A 20,976-nucleotide genomic window follows, 5' to 3' on the forward strand; every position below is an offset into this window, starting at 1 on the left:
TCCGTACACGGGCCCCGGGGAGCTTCCGGCTGATGAGGGAATGGGAACCGATGGATCTCTCAGACAGAGCTGAGCTCCAGCTGTCTAAATGCAAGGATCGGGAACTCGGAGAAAGGGAACAAAATCTTTTACATCAGCTGTTGAGAAAATCACCTTTGTTCTGCCTCCAGTCACAAACAAGAGAAAATCTGCAGATGCTGGAAATCCAAGCAACACACACAAATTGCTGGAGGAACTCAGCATTAGTACTCTTTTCCATAGATGCTGCCTGGCCTGCTGAGTTCCTCCAGCATTTTGTGTCTGTTGCTTGTTCTACCCCCTCTTGTTCTGGACTTTTCTACCCGTGAGAACATGTTTTGTCCCACTCTCTCTGTGTACATAATGATATCAAACACCTTTGTCCTGGGCAACAAGTAGCTTTCACATCACAAATGTGCCAGACTCCAATGAGACAGACTACTGCCCTTCCCTTCATATTCATTGGCATTGCCATCACTGAGTTCACCACCGTCAGTCACCTGGGGGAGGGTTCAGGGGAAATATTTATGTACATTACAGAAACTGGTGTTACCTGTGTGTATTGTGGTGATGTAAAAGTTGCTGGAGAATTTGCAAGTGGGAAGAAGTGGAGTGTTAGTTGGAAATCTGACCTTTTTAAGAGTCATTTAGCAAGCAAATCACATATGGACAGTGTGGAACAGCTGTGGAGAGAAAATCCTTCATTACCCGCTACAGGCCTACTATACAGGTTGTGTGAGAGTGCAGATGAACTTGATCAAACCCAGAGGACATCACAGTTCTTATTGACAGTGATTTGCTAGCTGTTAAAATGAATGGCTCTCTATTTAAAATTCACTGTGCACGTATTGTCACTGAGTAAAAAAATGCACAGTACAAGCTTTATGTGCACACTGGTCATTACAAATTAAGGGGACATTGGTGGGAAGGTGGGGAGACCTCCAGTGTCCCTGATGCCCTCACCGACAGGATGTACATCCAGCTGCAGCTTGTAACTCTGCACTTTACGGAGTTGGAACTTGAAATGGATGAATTCCAGATCAGCTGGGAGTCAGAGGGTGTGATAGATATGACATGAAGAGAGGTGAGTTACACCCAAGTGCAGGATACTGGAAACTGGGTGAGAATCAGGAAGGGGAATGAGGTTAAATAACCATCGCAGAGTAATCTTGTGTCCATCCCACACAACAACAGGTGGATCCACTTTAGAAACTGTTGGTGGGGGCGGGGGGGATTACCTGGCAGAGGAAAGTCAAAGTGGTGATACGGGATTCCTTAGTGAGGAGAACAGAACAAGAAGGGACCAATATCATAGTGGTAAGGCTCGCTAGTGCTACTGTGGGGGGAGTGGGGTGATGTGGTTAAAATAAGTTGTAGGGGGAATGGGAGCCAGACTGACAGAACAGATAGTGGGGAGGGTGAATTGAATTGAATTGACGTTAATACATACATCCTTCATATACATGAGGAGTAGAAATCTTTACGTTATGTCTCCGACTAATGTGCAATGTGTAATTTATTGTTATTTATAATAAATAGTTTGTAGATCAGACAGTCAATATAACATAGAAATGCAATTGTATCAGCATGAATTAATCAGTCTGATGGCCTGGTAGAAGAAGCTGTCCCAGAGCCTGTCGGTCCTTTTGCTGTGGTACCGTTTCCTGGATGGTAGCAGCAGGAACAGTTTGTGGTTGTGGTGAATTGGGTCCCCAGTATCCTTTGGGCCCTTTTTACACACCTGTCTTTGTAAATTTCCAGAATAGTGGGAAGTTCACATCTACAGATGCGCTGGGCTGTCCGCACCACTCTCTGCAGGTTCCTGTGATTAAGGGAAGTACAGTTCCCATACCAGGCAGTGATGCAGCCAGTCAGGATGCTCTCAATTGTGTCCCTGTAGAATGTTCTTAGGATTTGGGGACCCATCCCGAACTTCTTCAACCGTCTGAGGTGAAAGAGGTGCTGTTGTGCTCTTTTCACAACACAGCTGGTATGTACAGACCATGTGAGATCCTCGGTGATGTTTATGCTGAGGAACTTAAAGCTGTTCACCCTCCCAACCCCAGATCCATTGATGTCAATAGGGGTTAGCCTGTCTCCATTCCTCCTGTCGTCCACAATCAGCTCCTTTGTTTTTGTGACAATGAGGGGAGGTTGTTTTCTTGACACCAGTCAGATGTTGTTTAGATCTCAGACAGAGTCAGCAATCAAATGGTTGAGCATGGAGCGATGAATGTGCTGAGCTGTGTATATCACAATGCAAGAAGCATCGTAGGAAAGCCAGATGAGCTCAGGATGGGGAATTATCATATTGTACCTTGGTTTTCAAGAGATATTTAGGCCCTGGTTATTTTGTTACTCTAAATGCCTCAGACTGTTGGGTGCTACCAAGACTCATTAGTGACTACAATATCATAATTCCACACCCTGAGCTCATCTGACTTTTTTTTTAATCATCTTCTGTTGGTTTCTAAAAGCTTCCCAATCGTTTTTGCTCTTTTGTTTGCCCTTTCTTTTGCTTTTATGTTGGCTTTGGCTTCTCATTTCATCCATAGTTGTGTCCTCCTGCATTTCCAATGCTTCCACTTCTTTGGGATGTATCTCTCACTCAGCTCCCGAATTGTTCCCAGAAACTCCAGCCATTGCTGCTTCGTTGTCACTCCTACCTTTTCCCTTCCAAACAAGTTTGTCCAGCTTGTCTGTCATAAAAATATGGAGTAGTTTGGTACGGAAACAGGGTATTTGACCCATCTAGTCAATGGTAAAAAAAATCATTTAATCTGTCTAATGCAACTACCTTCACCAGGACCATCTCCCTCCATACCCCGACCATCCAGGTACCTATCAAACTTCTCTTAATTGTGAAATCGAGCTCATATTCACCACTTGTGCTGACATCTCATTCCACACTCTCACCACCATTTCAGTGAAGAGCTTTTCCACATGTTCCCATTACATTTTCTCCTTCCCCACTTACCCATGACCTCTGGTTGTCATCCCACCCAACCTCAGTGGAAAAAGCTGCTTGCATTTACCCAATCTATACCCTTATAATTTTGTATACTTCTAACAAATCTTCAAAGCAATGTATAATTTCTTTGTTTATGTTTGGAGCCTTTTTTAGGTGTATAAGATGATGAGGGGCATTGATCGTGTGGATAGCCAGAGGCTTTTCCCAGGGCTGAAATGGCTAACACGAGGGGGCATAGTTTTAAAGTGATTGGAAATAGATACCGAGGGGATGTCAGGGGTAAGTTTTTTTACACAGAGAGTGGTGGGTGTGTGGGATGCACTGCCTGCGGTGGTGGTAGAGGCAGATACAATAGGGTCTTTTAACAGCCTCTTAGATAGGTACACGGACCTCAGTAAAATAGAGGTCTATGTGCTAGGGAAATTCCAGGCAGTTTCTAGAGTAAGTTATATGGTTGGCAGAACATTGTGGGCTGAATGGCCTGGAATATGCTGTAGATTTCTCTGCTCTATGTTGAAGAGCGAAATGACTTTGGCTATCCTACAATCCTGTGATAACTCCCCTGTCACTAAGGATGATTTAGTTATATCTGCTAGGGCTCCAACGATTTCTGCACTGCCTCCCGTGGGGTCCAAGGGAGCACCTTGTCATGCCCTAGAGATTCATCCACCCTAATTTGCCTCAGGATGGCAATCACCTCCTCTTCTTTAATCCGTACAGGGTCCACGATTTTAATACCGCTTTTCCACAATCCCATAGACCCTGTGTCCATCTCCTGAGTAAATGAGATGAAAAATATATTTGAGATAGAACCAAAGAACCATAGAAACTACAGCACAGAAACAGGCCCTTTGGCCCTTCTTGGCTGTGCCGAACCATTTTCTGCCTAGTCCCACTGACCTGCACACGGACCATATCCCTCCATACACCTCCCATCCACGTATCTGTCCAATTTATTCTTAAATGTTAAAAAAGAACCCGCATTTACCACCTCGTCTGGCAGCTCATTCCATACTCAGATCTCCCCCATCTGCTTTGGTTCCACACATGGATTGCCATTCCGGTCTTCCAGAGGACCAATTTTGTGCATTGCAATCCATTTGCTCTTAATCTATCTCCAGAATCCCTGAGGATTATCCTTCATCTTTCCTGCAAGGGGAATCTCATGCCTTTTAGCCATCCTGATTTATTTCTTATGTGTTCTCTTGCATTTCTTAAACTCCATAAGAACCTACCTGCCTGTTCCTGTTCTACAACTCTATTTTGTGCTTCACCAGGGTCTCAATATCTCTTGAAAACCAAGGTTCCCTACAGTTTCTATCTTTACTTTTTATTCTGAGAGGCACATACCCGCCTTGTACTTTCAAAATTTCGGTTTGAAGGCCTCCCATTTACCAAGCACACCTTTGCCATAAAGCAGCCTGTCCCAGTCCACAGTTGCCATTTCCTAGTGTCATAATTCCAGGTGTTGATCCATGCCCTGAACACATCCGCCTTTCCTACACTGCTCCTTGTATTGAAATATACAGGGCTCAGCATATTCACCGCACCATGCTCAATGTTTTTAATTCCTGACTTTGCCTAAGGACTGAACAACAACTGTCTCCACAACACCTCTACTATCTGTTCTGTTATTCAGGCTCCCATTCCCCCTGCAACTTTAGTTTAACCCCCCTTACCCCCACCTCCCACCATGCAGCTCCATCACCCCTTTGGCTTTCATCTCTCAGATCAATAAAAAGGAGGCACATACCAGGTACAGGCAGATAGGAACAAATGGGGTACATATGAAATACAGGAAATTCAGGTGAACACTTATGAAAGACAAAGAAGACATGAGGTTGCCCCAGCAGACAAGGTGAAGGAGAATCCTCATGGATTCTACAGATATGTTAAGTGTGAAAAGATGGCAAGGGGAAAAATTAATTCTCTGGAAGGTCATAATGGTGATCTACATGAAGAGACAAAATAGATGGGGGAGATACTTTCTGCATCCGTATTTACTCAGGAGATGGTCACAGAGTCTTTAGAAGTGAGGGAAAGCAGCATCAACTTCATGGACCCTGTACAGATTACAGAGGTGGAGGTGTTTGCTGTCTTAAGGCAAATTAGCGTGGAAAAACCCCCAGGGCCTGACAAGTTGTTCCCTGGGACTCTGCGGCAGACAAGTGCAGAAATTGTCGGGGCCCATGCACAGATATTTAAATCATCCTTCGTGACAGGTGATGGACAGGTGACGGATTGCAGGACAGCCAATGTTGCTCCGCTGTTCAAGACAGGCTCTAAAAATAAACTAGGAATTTATACATTGGTGAGCCCGACATTAGTAGTGGGAAAGTTATTGGAATATGTGTGCAGGAGACGGACATACAAGTATTTGGATCGATGTGGACTGATTAAGGATAGGCAGCAGGTCATGTCTATCCAATCTTATAGAGTCTCTCGAGGAAGTTATCAGGAAAGTGGATGAAAGCAAGGCAGTGGATGTTGTCTACATGGACTTTAGGAAAAGCACTTGACAAAGTCTCATATGGGAGGTTGGTCAAGAAGGTTTAGTCACTCAACATTCAAGATGAGATAGTAATTTGGATGAGACACTGTCTTTGGGAGAACCCAGAGTGTGGTAGCAGATGGTTGCCTCTCTGACCGGAGGCCTGTGACCAGTGGTGTGCCACAGGGATCAGTGCTGGATCTGTTACTGTTTGTCATCTATATCAGTGATCTGGATGATAGTGTGGTTAACTGGATCAGCAAATTTGTGGATGACACCAAGGTTGGTGGTGTAGTGAATAGTGAGGAAGACTGTCATGGCTTGCAGTGTGATCTGAACCAGCCAGGAAAATGGTTTGAGAAATGGAAAATGTAATTTAATGCAGACAAGAGTGAGTTGGCCTTCATGAACCAAAGTACTGACAACAATAGATGGATGTAATGTTGACTTGTAGAAGACATTGGTAAGGCCTAATTTGGAGTGTTGTGTACAGTTTTGGTCACCTACCTACTGGAAAGATGTAAAAGAGGTTGAAAGAGCTCAGAGAAAATACACAAAGATGTTGCCAGGTCTGGAGGACTTGGGTTATAAGGAAAGAGTGAACAGGTCAGGACTTTATTCCTTGGAACGTAGAAGATTGAGTGGAGATTTGATGGAGGTATACGACAATTATGAGGGTTATAGATACGGTAAATGCAAGCTGGCTTTTACCACTGAGATGGTGGGACTACAACTAGAGGCCATGGGTTAAGGGTGAAAGGTGAAACGTTAAGGGGAACATGAGGGAAACTTCTGCACACAGACGGTCATCTGGGTGTGGAATGAGCAGCCAGCACAAGTGGTGAATGCGAGCTCAATTTCAACATTTCAGAGGTTTATATACATACCTGGATGGTAGTGGTATGGGATTGGGCAGTTTAAATAGTCCAGCACAAACTAGATGGCCCAAAGGGCTTGTTTCTGTGTTGCAATTTTCTATGACTGCGAAAAGAACCTGAAATAATACAGAAATTCACTCTGAGTCCTTTTAACAGTTGTGTGGACCAACCACTCATCTCAGCAGGAATTTTTTATATGGCGTTAAAACTGTGGCACTTTAAGTTAATAATACATAAAAGAAAATCCCAGATGCACGTCAAGAAAGACTATTTGCATGAGGGTGTTTCAGTTACTGTGGGGCCAGGCACCCATGCGGCTCAGCAGGAACAGGGAATAATACCAATGGAGAGAGTCAAACTGAGCCAGGTCACAGATTGGAGATGGCAGAAGTGCCCCATTCTTATAGAAACAGGAAGAGCATCAAGGAATTGATGGCCATTCCAGATACCAGCACTGTGACCAGTCAGAAGAGATTTCTCTCTCCAACTTGGGTTGAACCTCATTGCAACAGTGTGATACCAGATCAAACCTTGACAACTCAAGTAATCTCATCTGAAATTTAGTCCTAACCCATTGATGGATTTTGTAAATCTTTTTACAGGTTAAAAACGAGAAGGAATTTAGCTCCTTGAATCTCAAACACAACACGCCAGTTTTGCTGTCTCTGTCTAGACATTTAAGAAGTGGAGCAAGGGATTCAATCGACCATCCTTCCTGCTCAGACAGTGGGGAGGGATTCACTCGATCATCTGACAGACTGGCACAGTCGTCATTTTATACAGGAGAAAGGCCGTTCACCTGCTCAAACAGTGGGAATCGATTCACTCGGTCATCTCAATTGAAGGTACATCAGCAAGTTCACACTGGGCAAGGCCTTTCACCTGTTCTGTGTGTGAGAAAGGTTTCAATCAGTCGTCTCACCTGTGGACACACCAGTTTGTTCACACAGGGCAGAGGCTGGTCATCTGCTGAATTTCTGGGAAAGGATTCATTCAGTCATCTGACCTAATGGCTGACCAGCGTGTTTACACCGGGGAGTGGCCGTTCACCTGCTCAGACTCTGGGAAGGGATTCACTCAGTCATCCGACCTACGGAGACACCAGCAAATTCACACTGGGGAGAAGCCGTTCACCTGCTCAGTCTGTGGGAAGAGATTCACTTACTCTTCCACCCTACTGGTACATCAGCGCGTTCACACTGGGGAGAAGCCGTTCACCTGCTCAGAATGTGGGAAGAGATTCACTCAGTCATCCCACCTACAGAGTCATCAGCGAGTTCACACTGGGGAGAAGCCGTTCACCTGCTCAGAATGTGGGAAGGGATTCGCTGGGTTATTCGACCTACAGACTCATCAGCGAGTTCACACTGGGGAGAAGCCGTTCACCTGCTCAGTCTGTGGGAAGGGATTCACTCAGTCATCCAACCTACAGAGCCATCAGCGAGTTCACACTGGGGAGAAGCCATTTACCTGCTCAGTATGTGGGAAGGGATTCACTCAGTCATCCAACCTACAGAATCATCAGCGAGTTCACACTGGAGAGAAGCCGTTCACCTGCTCAGTCTGTGAGAAGAGATTCACGCACTCTTCTGCCCTAATGGTACATCAGCGAGTTCACACTGGGGAGAAGCCGTTCACCTGCTCAGAATGTGGGAAGGAATTCACTCAATCATCCACCCTGCAGAGTCATCAGCGAGTTCACACTGGGGAGAAGCCATTCACCTGCTCAGAATGTGGGAAGGGATTCACTCAGTCATCCAAACTACTGGCACACCAGTCAGTTCACAATGGGGAGTGGCCGTTGTTATGAATCCCTAGGTTTCATTTGCTGTGGGCTGTCATTTTAAGAGAGAGCGAAATTAAGGTGAATCAGTCTGACTTGCATCTTGTTTACATCGCTCGCTGCTTGTTTAGTTTTAACCGAGGACACAGGCACTCAGAGTCAGACCGAGATGAAGGAGGGAAAATGGAACGATCGAAACAAGGGAACTAGTGGCCATGGGTCACTGTTCAGAACTTTCCTCTGCCCACAAGGGTGGGTTAATTAATTCAGCGAACATCGAATGTGTGGTTGTCACTTCATTTGATCCATTGGAGTGGATCGGATTTGGGGTATCCTGTGAAGAACACTTATGTGTTAACCCTTGCTTGGGTTTCAAGTTTCTTACTTTATTTGGTTTGCCTAAAGAAATCCAGTCTGATCAAGGAAGTAATTTTACATCTGGATTATTCCAGCAGGTAATTTATGAACTGGGAGCGACACAAATTACATTGTCTGTGTACCATCTGGAATCACAAGGGGCTTTAGAAAGATTTAATTCTACCGTCAAAACAATGATTAAGACAGACTGTGTTGAAAATGGACAAGACTGGGATGAAGGAATACATTTGCTTTTGTTCACCATAAAGGCTGATTTATACTTGTGCGTTCGGGATATGCCGTATCCTACACCGTAGGCCTGATTTAATTTTTGCGTAGCCCTACGCCGTAGCGAGCATGCGTAGTTGTGTCTGCATGGCTATGCACTTCACCACCAAAACGCAAGTTGGCGGTGGGGTTTCTCTGTCACTGTTGAGTTTCTTCGTGAGAGACATGGACAAGGAAATGCATTTCAAATATTTTCTCATGTCGGCAGGTAGATTTGACGATTTGGTTCATTGTCTCCAACCATTTATTTCGCATCAGTGTACAGACATGGCAGAGAAAAGCAACCGGAAATGCGATGCTACCAAGCAGACCAATCACAGTTGTTGTGGTCTGCGTCGCCGCGACGCGTGAGTTACTTTTTAGAGGAGGTGCACGTCACCCTACGGCGTAGGGTACAGCGTGGGTACGGCGTAGGGTACGTGGTGCCTACGGTGTACACTTGACGCACAAGTATAAATCAGGCTTAAGAGAGTCGGTACAGGAGTCACTGGGCTTTAGTCCATCTGAACTTGTATTTGGTCATGGAGTGAGGGGACCTTTGACCTTGTTAAAGGAACAGTGGATTGAGGGGGATGTATATGTTAACTTGTTAGACTATGTTTTGAAGTTCAAAAATAAACTATACCAAGCCTGTACTCTAGCCAGACAAAACTTAAAGATTTCTCAAAACAAAATGAAGTGGTGCTTTGATAAGTGGACCAAAACAAAAGAAAATACAAGGTGGGGGATAATGTGCTTGCCTTATCTCCAATGTTATTATATATCTCTAATCCGGAGAAGTCAGTTCCTGCTATTCTAGCTTTGATGGCTCAATTTAGTAATTTTTCTGGCTACAAATTGAATCTTAATAAGAGTGAATTATTTCCCCTAAATAAGCAGGTACCTATTTATGGATGTTTACCATTTAAATTGGTTACTGACTCATTTATATATTTAGGGATAGTAATTACGAAAAAGTATAAAGACTTATTAAAGCTAATTTTTCACCTTTAATTGATCAGATTAAACTTTTGTTTACTAAATGGTCACCAATTTCTTTGTCTTTGATTGGTCGGATTAATGCTATTAGGAAAAGGTAATTTCTTACAAAGATTGTTCTGTTGAAAGGATATTGGTGTGTTCCATTGACGGACTGAGGTAGAGAAATTTCTGCATTTGTTACACCTTCTGGGTTGTATGAATACAATGTTTCACCATTTGGAATGAAATATGCTCCAGGAACATTCCAGAGAATGATTGATCCTGTAATTTGAGGGTTAGGACACACAGTTGCCTATAATGATGACTTAGTCACAGGGAGTGACACTTGGGAAGAGCATATCTCTGTAGTAGAAAAGCTGTTTGACAGGCTTTCCAGGGCCAACCTTACAGTTGACTTAGCTAAGAGTGAATTTGGCCATGCCTCTGTGATCTATCTTGGCTGTGTTGTAGGTCAAGGCAAGTTGGCTCCTGTGCAGGCAAAATCCAGGCAATTTCTGAAGTTCCTATTCCGACTGTGTGACGAAGGCCCGTCACTGATTACAGACGTCTCATGGTACACTCGGTAAAACACTCAAAGGGTCATCCACACACATTATTCCCTCTGTTATTGTGGTGAGTGCACGCATCACAATAAATCAACAGTCACAATTTTACACTCAACCCCAGCAGTAATAGGTATGAAAAAAGAAACACACTATGTCACTGTTTTATTATCTCAGGTCAATTTATTCATATTCATCTTTCCAGTAAGTGTTTTGCCGAAGTGTCATGATAATCTGACGTCTCTCTCCTCCACGGTAACTGGGTCTGAAACAGAGCTGCTGCATAGAGCTGTCTTATATAGAGGCAGCAGCAACCTGCACAGGTGTGCCGATGGTGGAGGATACCATCTTTACCTGGGACAAGGGTTACGTTACCTAATTACTCATCTTGTGGTAAAGTTTTGGGGTTTACTTAGGTTATTTAACCGGGAAATGGTGAATCCTATGATGAAGTATATGTGTTCATTGTGAAAACTGGTGGTAGAGTTTCAGATTGTGTGAAATGGAAGATAATTGAGTTATTTAGCTTTTGGTTAGTCTAGGGGGATTGGCTTAGCAGTTATAAGCCTCAGGTTACCAAGGCTTTGGGTTCTTTTTTTTGTTTAGTCTGAGGGTGGCTGTTAACCAGACAGGTGACAATTGCAAGCTGTATATATATAAAAAAAAATTTTCTTGTTTTGATGTGGACATCCAAGTTTTTGTTTTTCCACTATTTTTGTAAATAAAAGCACCTCAATCTATTTTTGCAACTCAAGCCATCTTGTTATTTTTCTTAGACAGTTGACTCACAGTTTTTGTGACAGACTGGTACGAAGGCTCTTAGAAGGTTTCTGGGAATGGTTGGATATCATCGTAAGTTCTGTAAGAACTTTGCTGATATCGCTCTTCCTCTGACTAATCTCCTGAAGAACGATGAAAAGTTTGTTTGGACTGAGCCTTGTCAGGAAGCATTTGATCAATTGAAAGTTATTATTTGGGATGAGGCCAATCAATGTAGTGTCGTCAGCAAATTTAATTAACAGATTGGAGCTGTAGGTGGTGACACAAGTCATGGGTGCACAGAGAGTAAAGGAGGGGGCCAAGGAGACAACCCTGTGGGGTATGTGTGCTGAGGGTCAGAGAGACAGAGGTGAGGGAGCCCACTCTTACCACCTGCCAGCCATCTGACAGCAAGTCCAGGATCCAGCTGCACAAGGCAGGGTGAAGGCCGAGGTCTCTGAGCTTCTTGTCGATACTTCACGCCTTCGTATGGCTAAAGCTCTGCCCACGACTGCAAGGAACTGCAGAGAACTTTGGTCTCATCTGGAAACATCATAGAAACAAGCCTCCCCTCTATGGACTCTTCCTACACTTCCCCTGCCTCGGGAAAGCAGGCCGTGTACTCAAAGATGCCCACAACTTTGGACATTATTGCTGCAAACCCAATCCCCCAACGGGGAAGAGATACAAAAGCCTTAAACCACCAGGCTCATGGACAGCTTCCTGTCTGTGGTTGTAAGCCAAATTAATGGTCTCCAGTCCAATAAAATGGACTCGACCTCACAATGTAACTCGACGTGACCCTGCCCCAGATGTCTATCTGCACTGCACTTTCTCTGCAGCCATAGTGCCTTGTTACAGTTATTGTTTTATCGTATATCAGTTCAATGTGCTGTTGCAATGTATTGATCTGTGTGGATGGTACGTCAGGCAAGATTTTCACTGTAGCTCAGTATGTGATAAGAATAAACAAATTCCCCAATTAATTGTGTGGAAATATTAGACAGACTGAGCTTCTGCTCTGGAACCACAGAGGGAAACTTAACTGTTGTCATTTCTGAGGAATGCAAATAAATAGAAAAGGCTTCAGTCTCGCATTACGATCTGTGGTAACTGGGATCAGGTGACCGGTGGTGGGTCTCCCAGACCAATTATCAGAATCAGGTTTAATAGCACCGGCAGATGTCATGAAATTTGTTGTCTCTGCGGCAGCAATAGAACCTAATTCATAGCAATAGATTTTAACCATTGTGATTTAAAATAAGAATATACATATTAAATAGTTAAATTATATAAGTAGTACAACATAAACATTTTAAAAATGTAATACTGTAAACTATTTCAATTGTGTGGAACTATTTGACTGACTGGGTTGCTGCTTTGGAAATTCTGGAGTGAAGCTGAACTAAACTGTACATATTTATGAAAAGCTCAGATAAATACAAAAGGCTAAATTCTCACATAAATGGGTCAGACATCCAGAAACATTGGCTGCCCTTCAGCAGGTAAAAACAGTGGAATGAGGCCCAGTCCCAGGCCTCAGCCCAGTGGTTATGGGCAAAGGCCTGGGACAAGGTGAGAGTAAGCATTCGGCACGGACTAGAAGGGCCGAGATGGCCTGTTTCTATGCTGTAATTGTTATGTGGTTATATGGAAACATGCTGAAAATATTGCAGAGTAAAACATTGTCAACCCACAACAAGAGGACGTGACAGATCCGGATCTCTGTGCCTTGTCTGATCGGGCGAAAGATGAAGCTACACGGACACGTAGAGCAGTGACCGGCAGATGCTGCAGATCTGCAGAAAAACGAGAACAGGACACGGGATCACATGAAACATCAAGTAGAAACAGCAGGAGGTGACCATTCAGCCCCTCTAACCATCAAGATGAGGGCTCTCCCATCTCAGCCACATGTTTCTGCCTGATCCTCATTTCCTCGATCCCTTCGGTCCACACATCTGCCGGCCTCTGTTTTATGTGAGGACGATCACTGAGTCTTCACCGGCCTCTGTGGTGGGGATTTACAGACATTCACCCCCCTTGGAGTGGAGACATTTCCCCTCATCTCAGTCCCGGACAGTCCACCCCCTTTTTCAGAGACTGGGATCCCTGGTTCAACCGGTAATGATGTTTTGCATTTCAATGTGTTCACATCACAGTGCTCGATTCTCTAAATGAAAGGGTTATCGCATTTGATCTTTCTTCATATGATGACCCCACCACTCCAGGGATCAGTCTGGTGAATCTTCATTGCACTCTCTATAACAAATACTCACCAACCTCTTTGTTAATCCTCTATGGAATTAATTTCCATCTTCTGCAGCCCCGTGTTGCCCCAACCACTCACCTCCCACCCCTGTCACTATTTCCACCTTCCCACCTCCCCCTCACCTGGATCCACCTCTCACTCCCCAGCTCTTGCCCCATCCCCACCCCTCACCTCTTTTCTCTGACTATTTCCCGTCCACTCTCAGTCCAGAGGGAGGGTCTCGGCCCGAAATGTTGACGGTCCATTTCCCTCCACAGATGCTGCCCGACCCACTGAGTTCCTCCGGCAGTTTGTTCTTTGGTCTGTATGACCCGTGTTAGTGTGGGGAGCGGGATTTTACACCATATTCCAGGTACAGTCTCAACAAAACACAAATAATTGTCACTTTGCCCGGACCATTGGCCCCGCTTGCAGGGCAACAGTCTGCCGGTGTTTGCCCCCCAATGTGGTGAATCCCTCTGCTCGCCACCACCGTGGGCTCAGACATTTCCACAGATGAGCCCCTCCTGTCCCCACCGGGACAAACATCCTGTCCGCCCCCTCTCTCACCGTCTTCATCCTTTCAATAAAATCCCCCTCTCCCTCCCCGGGGAACCGGCATCAAACCGACGGGCCGAGTGGTCTCCTCCTACCTCTCAGCGACACATCAGACTCCGGCCGCAGGAGACGCTTCACAAACGCCCCAACTTCCCTCGGAGGGAAATGGAAATAAATCAGAAAGCGGACATTTACTTTGACGGTTGTCCCGCCGTGACGGAAAGTTCGGGAGACGGTGTCAGCGGGGGTAACGCCCTCTCGGCTGGTCCGCCTCCGCTATTGGTTGGAAGCAGTGATTGACATCGCTTCTCACCAATAGGAATAGCGCAGCGCGTGACTCCTCTGTTGACAGCGGTGGGGGGCTGGTCACGTGATTAGTAGCCCAGCCGTTAAACCGACCAAGCTCGAGCTCACCAGCGCGCGGGGCACAAAAGGCCCCGGATGATCGGTTGAGGTAAGAAGGGATCTCCGGGTTGGGGGTCTCACCGGGCGGGCGTTTTCAACACCGACTTCGGGTAGTTGCTGTGAGCTCCGGACTCCGTGACCCGCAATCCCGGGACAGTCCTGCTCTCTTCCCTCTCTCTCAGCCCCACCATCCGTCCACGGGCCCCGGGGAGCTTCCGGCTGATGAGGGAATGGGAACCGATGGATCTCTCAGACAGAGCTGAGCTCCAGCTGTCTAAATGCAAGGATCGGGAACTCGGAGAAAGGGAACAAAATCTTTTACATCAGCTGTTGAGAAAATCACCTTTGTTCTGCCTCCAGTCACAAACAAGAGAAAATCTGCAGATGCTGGAAATCCAAGCAACACACACAAATTGCTGGAGGAACTCAGCATTAGTACTCTTTTCCATAGATGCTGCCTGGCCTGCTGAGTTCCTCCAGCATTTTGTGTCTGTTGCTTGTTCTTCCTCCTCTTGTTCTGGACTTTTCTACCCGTGAGAATATATTTTGTCCCATTCTCTCTGGGTACATAATGATATCAAACAATTTTGCCCTGGGCAACAAGTAGCTTTCACATCACAAATGTGCCAGACTCCAATGAGACAGACGACTGCCCTTCCCTTCATATTCATTGGCATTGCCATCGCTGAGTTCACCACCATCAGTCACCTGGGGGAGGGTTCAGGGGAAATATTTGTGTACAATAGAGAAACTGGTGTTACCTGTGTGTATTGTGGTGATGCAAAAGTTCCTGGAGAATTTGCAAGTGAGAAGAAGTGGAATGATAGTTGGAAATCTGACTTTTTAAAGTGTAATGTAGCAAGTAAACCACATATAAACAATGTGCAAAAGCTCTGGTAAGAAAATCCTCCATTAACCTTTACAGGCCTGCTATATATTCTGTGCGAGAGTGCAGATGAACTGGATCAAACCCAGAGGAGATCAAAGTTCTTATTGACAGTGATTTGCTAGCTGTTAAAATTAATACCTCTCTAAATAAAATTCGGTGTGCACAGTATGAGGAGACATTGGTAGGAAGGTGGGGAGACCTCCAGTGTCCCAGATGCCCTCACCTACAAGATGTACATCCAGCTGCAGCTTGTAACCCTGCACTTTAAGGAGTTGGAACTTGAAATGGATGAATTCCGGATCATCCAGGAGTTGGAGGAGGTGATAGATATGACATGAAGAGAGGTGAGATACACCCAAGGTGCGGGACACAGGAAACTGGGTGAGAGGAAGGGGAATGAGGTTAAATAGCCATCACAGAGTGCTCTTGTTGCTATCGCACAACAATGTGCAATGTTTAATTTATAGTAATTTATAATAAATAGTTTGTACATAGGACAGTCAATAGAACATAGAAATTCACTTGTATCAGCATGAATTAATCAGTCTGATGGCCTGGTGGAAGATGATGTCCTGGAGCCTGTTGGTCCTTTTGCTGTGGTACCGTTTCCTGGATGGTAGCAGCAGGAACAGTTTGTGGTTGTGGTGAATTTGGTCCCCAATATCCTTTGGGCCCTTTTTACACACCTGTCTCTGTAAATGTCCTGAATAGTGGGAAGTTCACATCTACAGATGCGCTGGGCTGTCCACACCACTCTCTGCAGGTTCCTGTGATTAAGGGAAGTACAGTTCCCATACCAGGCAGTGATGCAGCCAGTCAGGATGCTCTCAGTTGTGTCCCTGTAGAAAGTCCTTAGGATTTGGGGCCCCATCCCAAACTTCTTCAACCGTCTGAGGTGAAAGAGGTGCTGCTGTGCTTTTTTCACAACACAGCCGGTATGTACAGACCATGTGAGATCCTCGGTGATGTTTATGCTGAGGAACTTAAAGCTGTTCACCCTCTCAACCCCAGATCCATTGATGTCAATAGGGGTTAGCCTGTCTCCATTCCTCCTGTCGTCCACAATCAGCTCCTTTGTTTTTGTGACAATGAGGGGAGGTTGTTTTCTTGACACCAGTCAGATGTTGTTTAGATCTCAGACAGAGTCAGCAATCAAATGGTTGAGCATGGTGCGATGAATGTGCTGAGCTGTGTATATCACAATGCAAGAAGCATCGTAGGAAAGCTAGATGAGCTCAGGACAGGGAATTATGATATTGTAGCCATTACTGAGATTTTGTTGCACCCAACAGTCTGAGGGATTTAGAGGAACAAATTTGTAGAGAGATCACAGACTATTCCAAGAAACAAAGGTTGATTCAGTAAGTGATTTTAACTTTCCATATATTGACTGGGACTCCCATACTGTAAAAGAACTAGATGGGGTAGAGTTTGTCAAATGTGCCCTTAATCAGTACGTAAAATTCCTGATGTAGAAGTGTGCAATGAGCTGTTACGAAATGATCCAGGGCTGGTGACAGAAATTAGTGATCATAATACCATGAAATTCAAAGTAAGTATAGAAAAAGAGAGGTGTGGACCATGGGTTGAGATTCTAAATTGGAGAAAGGTCAATTTTGATGGTGTCAGAAAGGATCTGGACAGGCTGTTTTCTGGCAAAGGAGCACTTGGTAAGTGGGAGGCCTTCAGAAGTGGAATTTTGAATGTGTAGAGTTTGTATGTGCTTGCCAAAATAAAAGTTGAAAGGTAACTGGTGCAGGGAACCTTGGTCTTCAACAGATATTGACGCCCCGGATAATTTGTTCTTCTAAATGCCTCAGACTTTTGGATGCTACAAAGACTCTTTAATGACTACAATATCATAATTCCACACCCTCAGCTCATCTGACTTTGTTTTCAGTCATCTTCTGTTGGTTTCTAAAAGCTTCCCAATAGTTTTTGCTCTTTTTTTTGCCCTCTCTTTGTCTTTTATGTTGGCTTTGGCTTCTCATTTCAGCCATGGTTGTGTCCTCCTGCGTTTCCAATGCTTCCACTTCTTTGGGATGTATCGATCACCCAGCTCCTGAATTATTCCCAGAAACTCCAGCCATTGCTGCTCCGTTGTCACTCCTACCTTTTCCCTTCCAAACAAGTTTGGCCAGCTTCTCTGTCATAGAAACATGGAGACGTTCAGTATGGAGACAGGGTATTTGGCCCATCTGGTCAATGTCGAAAAAACATTTAAGCTGTCTAATGCAACTACCTGCACCGGGACCATTGCCCTCCACACCCCTACCATCCAGACTCCCATCCAGACTTCTTTTACATGGTGAAACTGAGGTCATGTTCACCACTTCTGCTGGCATCTCATTACACACTCTGATGACCATTTCAGTAAACAACTTTTCCACATGTCCCCGTTGAATTTTCACCTTCCCCACTTACCCATGACCTCTGGTTGTCATCCCACCCAACCTCAGTGGAAAAAGCTGCTTGCATTTACCCTATGCATACCCTCATAATTTTGTATACTTCTAAGAAATCCTCAAAGCAATGTATAATTTCTTTGTTTATGTTTAGAGCCTTTTTTAGATGTATAAAATGCTGAGGGGCATTGATCATGTTGGTAGCCAGAGGATTCTTTTCCAGGGCTGAAATAGCTAACACAAGAGGACATAGTTTTAAGGGGCTTGGAAATAGATACCGAGGGGATGTCAGGGGTAAGTTTTTTACACAGAGAGTGGTGGGTGCGTGGAATGCACTGCCGGCTATTTGTGTGAGAGTGTTTCAGTTACTGTGGGGCCAGGAACCCATGCAGCTCAGTGGGAACAGGGAATAATACCAACGGAGAGAGTCAAACTGAGCCAGATCACAGATTGGAGACGGCAGAAATGCCCCATTCTTATAGAGACAGGAAGAGCATCAGAGAATTTGATGGTCATTCCAGATACCAGCACTGTGCCCAGTTAGAAGATGATTTCTGTCTCCAACTTGGGTTGAACTTCACTGTAACAGTGTGATACCAGATCACACCTTGACAACTCAAGGGATCTCATCTGAAGTGTTGTCCTACACCCATTGATAGATTTTGTATATCTTTTTACAGGTTAAAAATGACAAGGAATTTGTCGATGGGAATCTTGAACACAACACACCAGTTTTGCTGTCTCTGTCCATGTATTTAAGAAGTGGAGCAAGGGATTCACTCGATCATTCTTCCTGCTCAGACTGTGGGGAGAGATTCACTCAATTACCTGACCGACTGGCATTCCCGTCATTTTACACAGGTGGGAACCCATTGATCTGCTCAGACAGTGGGAATGGATTCACTCGGTCATCTCAACTGAAGGTACATCAGGAAGTTCACACTGTGACAAGGCTATTCACCTGTTCTGCGTGTGAGAAGGGATTCTGTCAGTCTTCCCACCTATGGGCACACCAATTAGTTCACACTGGGCAGATGCTGGTCATCTGCTGAATTTGTGGGGAAGGATTCACACGGTCATCTAACGTAATGACAGATCAGTGAGTTCACACAGGGGAGAAGCCATTCATCTGCTCGGACTGTGGGAAGGGATTCACTTGCTCATCTAAACTGAAGGTACATCAGAGAGTTCACACTGGAGAGAGACCATTCACCTGCTCAGATTGCAGGAAGGGATTCACTCAGTTATCCCAACTGAAAGTACATCAGCGACTTCACACTGGAGAGCGGCCGTTCACCTGCTCAGACTGTAGGAAGGGATTCACTTGCTCATCCCAACTGAAGGTACATCAGCGAGTTCACACTGGGGAGAGGCCGTTCACCTGCTCAGACTGCAGGAAGGGATTTACTCGGTCAACCGACCTACTGGTACACCAGCGAGTTCACACTGGGGAGAGGCCGTTCACCTGCTCATACTGCGGGAAGGGATTCACTCGCTCATCCCAACTGAAGGTACATCAGCGAGTTCACACTGGGGAGAAGCCATTCGCCTGTTCAGAGTGTGGGAAGGGATTCACACAGTTAGCTAACCTACAAGAACACCGGTCAGTTCACACTGGGAAGCGGCCGTTCACCTGCGCAGTGTGTGGGAAGCGATTCACTCGTTCATCTGATCTACAGATACACCAGCGAGTTCACACTGGGGAGAAACCATTCACTTGCTCAGTCTGTGGGAAGGGATTCACTTGGTCATCTCTTCTACAGATACACCAGCGAGTTCACACTGGTGTGAGACCATTCACCTGCTCAGACTGTGGGAAGGGATTCACTTGCTCATCCCACCTGAAGGTACATCAGCGAGTTCACACTGGGGAGAGGCCGTTCACCTGTTCAGACTGTGGGAAAGGATTCACTTTGTCATCTCACCTACTGAGACACCAGTCAGTTCACACTGGGGAGAGGCCGTTTACCTGCTCAGTCTGTGGGAAGGAATTCACTCGGTCTTCTCAACTACAGAGACACCAGTCAGTTCACACTGGGGAGAGGCCATTCACCTGCTCAGTGTGTGGGAAGGGATTCACTCAGTCATCTCATCTGCAGAGACACCAGCGAGTTCACATCAGGTGGAGGCCGATCACCTCAGATTGTGGGAAGGGATTCACTCGGTCATCTTGCCCACTGACACACCGGTCAATTCACACTAGGGAGAGGCCATTCACCTGCTCAGACTTTGGAAAGAGATTCTGTCAGCTAAAGCAACCAAATGTGCATCATTGAGTTCACACTGGGGAGAGGCCGTTCACCTGCTGTGAATGTGGGAAGCGATTCACTCAGTCATTTAACCTTATGAAACTTAGCTTCGGCTAGCAGCTTAATATAGGGGGTGGTAGCCCCCCAGCCCGGCCAAACTTAAGAAATCACGTTTGGGTGGATGCTTCTTGATGTGTCCCCTGTTACAAATCAGTACCCCGAAATAACAAACAGTACACAATATGCAATTAAATAATTGAGCTTTATAATTCTTACTTTGACTATAGGGTTAGTAAAGAAAACAAAAAAAAAGAAAAAGGGCCCACTCTCTCCATTTGCGTCTTCTCATCTCTCCCCAGCAAAATACAGCGAAAATCTCTCTTCCAGACTCACAAGAAAGAACAGTTCTGTCACTGGATAGCCCCGCACTCCAAAACCCTGTTATGTCTATTCGTAACCAAATCATTGCTGCTACAGAGAAACCATTACCTCAGCAGTGATACATTGCAGAGAGGCCATTACATGAGCAGTGAAACCTCACAGCATGTTACACTTGTGACACACTGCCGGGTTCACACTGGGGAGAAAGTTTCAATAAGCTGCCTGCTGGATATTTGTCCATCACCATTGCTGAATGCAATTTCGAGAGTGACTGTCGGTGCTGAACTCTGCAATTATTGCTGCTGCTCACCACACCCAGTTCTGCACCCTGGTCACTGGGCATGGGAGCAGTTTCTTCTGCTGCACATTCACCTTTAATGGGACTGGAGTTTAATATTCTGGATCTTAGACAAATAAATCAGTTCTGTTTTAAACTTTGTCTTGGGTACTTAGTGAATTTATAACACAATTAGTGTACTGTAGAGAGTCAACTCAGGCTGGCTGGACACTGCCAGTGATTCAGTTCCATGACAGTCCTTTTAAATCCTCCCCTGTCGTTCACCTCTCACTCTCTCTGTGATGATGGGTTCCAAACAGTCACCACTCTGTGGGATTTTTTTTTTTATTAAGTGCAATTGTGAACAATAGCCAGATCAGAAATGCTGATCAAGTCAACTAGTTCCCAAAGAGAACTCTGATAGGCCAGTCAGAAGGTTCACTGCTGCTCAGCGATAGAATACAAAAAAAAAATCATATGTACAGGTAAGAGA

At 45.2% G+C, this 20,976-nt stretch overlaps 2 protein-coding genes across 2 annotated transcripts in view; both read left to right on the forward strand.

Annotated features, from left to right (window-relative positions):
* The window catches only part of LOC134341958 (gastrula zinc finger protein XlCGF26.1-like), a 35,654-nt gene extending 24,468 nt beyond the window's left edge, over positions 1–11,186 (forward strand). Inside the window, exon 4 of the mRNA XM_063039910.1 lies at positions 7,428–11,186. Within this exon, the coding sequence (XP_062895980.1) occupies positions 7,428–8,168 (741 nt within the window). The 3' untranslated portion in view covers positions 8,169–11,186. The remainder of the gene's footprint in view (positions 1–7,427) is intronic.
* A 4,319-nt stretch (positions 11,187–15,505) lies between these two features.
* LOC134341953 (zinc finger protein 229-like) lies at positions 15,506–20,615 on the forward strand. Its single transcript, XM_063039907.1, has 2 exons — positions 15,506–15,515; positions 18,690–20,615. The coding sequence occupies exons 1-2, from the start codon at positions 15,506–15,508 to the stop codon at positions 19,850–19,852; spliced, it is 1,173 nt and encodes a 390-aa protein (XP_062895977.1). The 3' UTR covers positions 19,853–20,615.
* The last annotated feature ends 361 nt before the right edge of the window (positions 20,616–20,976 follow it).

The sequence above is a fragment of the Mobula hypostoma genome, unplaced genomic scaffold, assembly GCF_963921235.1.
Source record: "Mobula hypostoma unplaced genomic scaffold, sMobHyp1.1 scaffold_42, whole genome shotgun sequence".
NCBI classification, from domain to species: Eukaryota; Metazoa; Chordata; class Chondrichthyes; order Myliobatiformes; family Myliobatidae; genus Mobula; species Mobula hypostoma.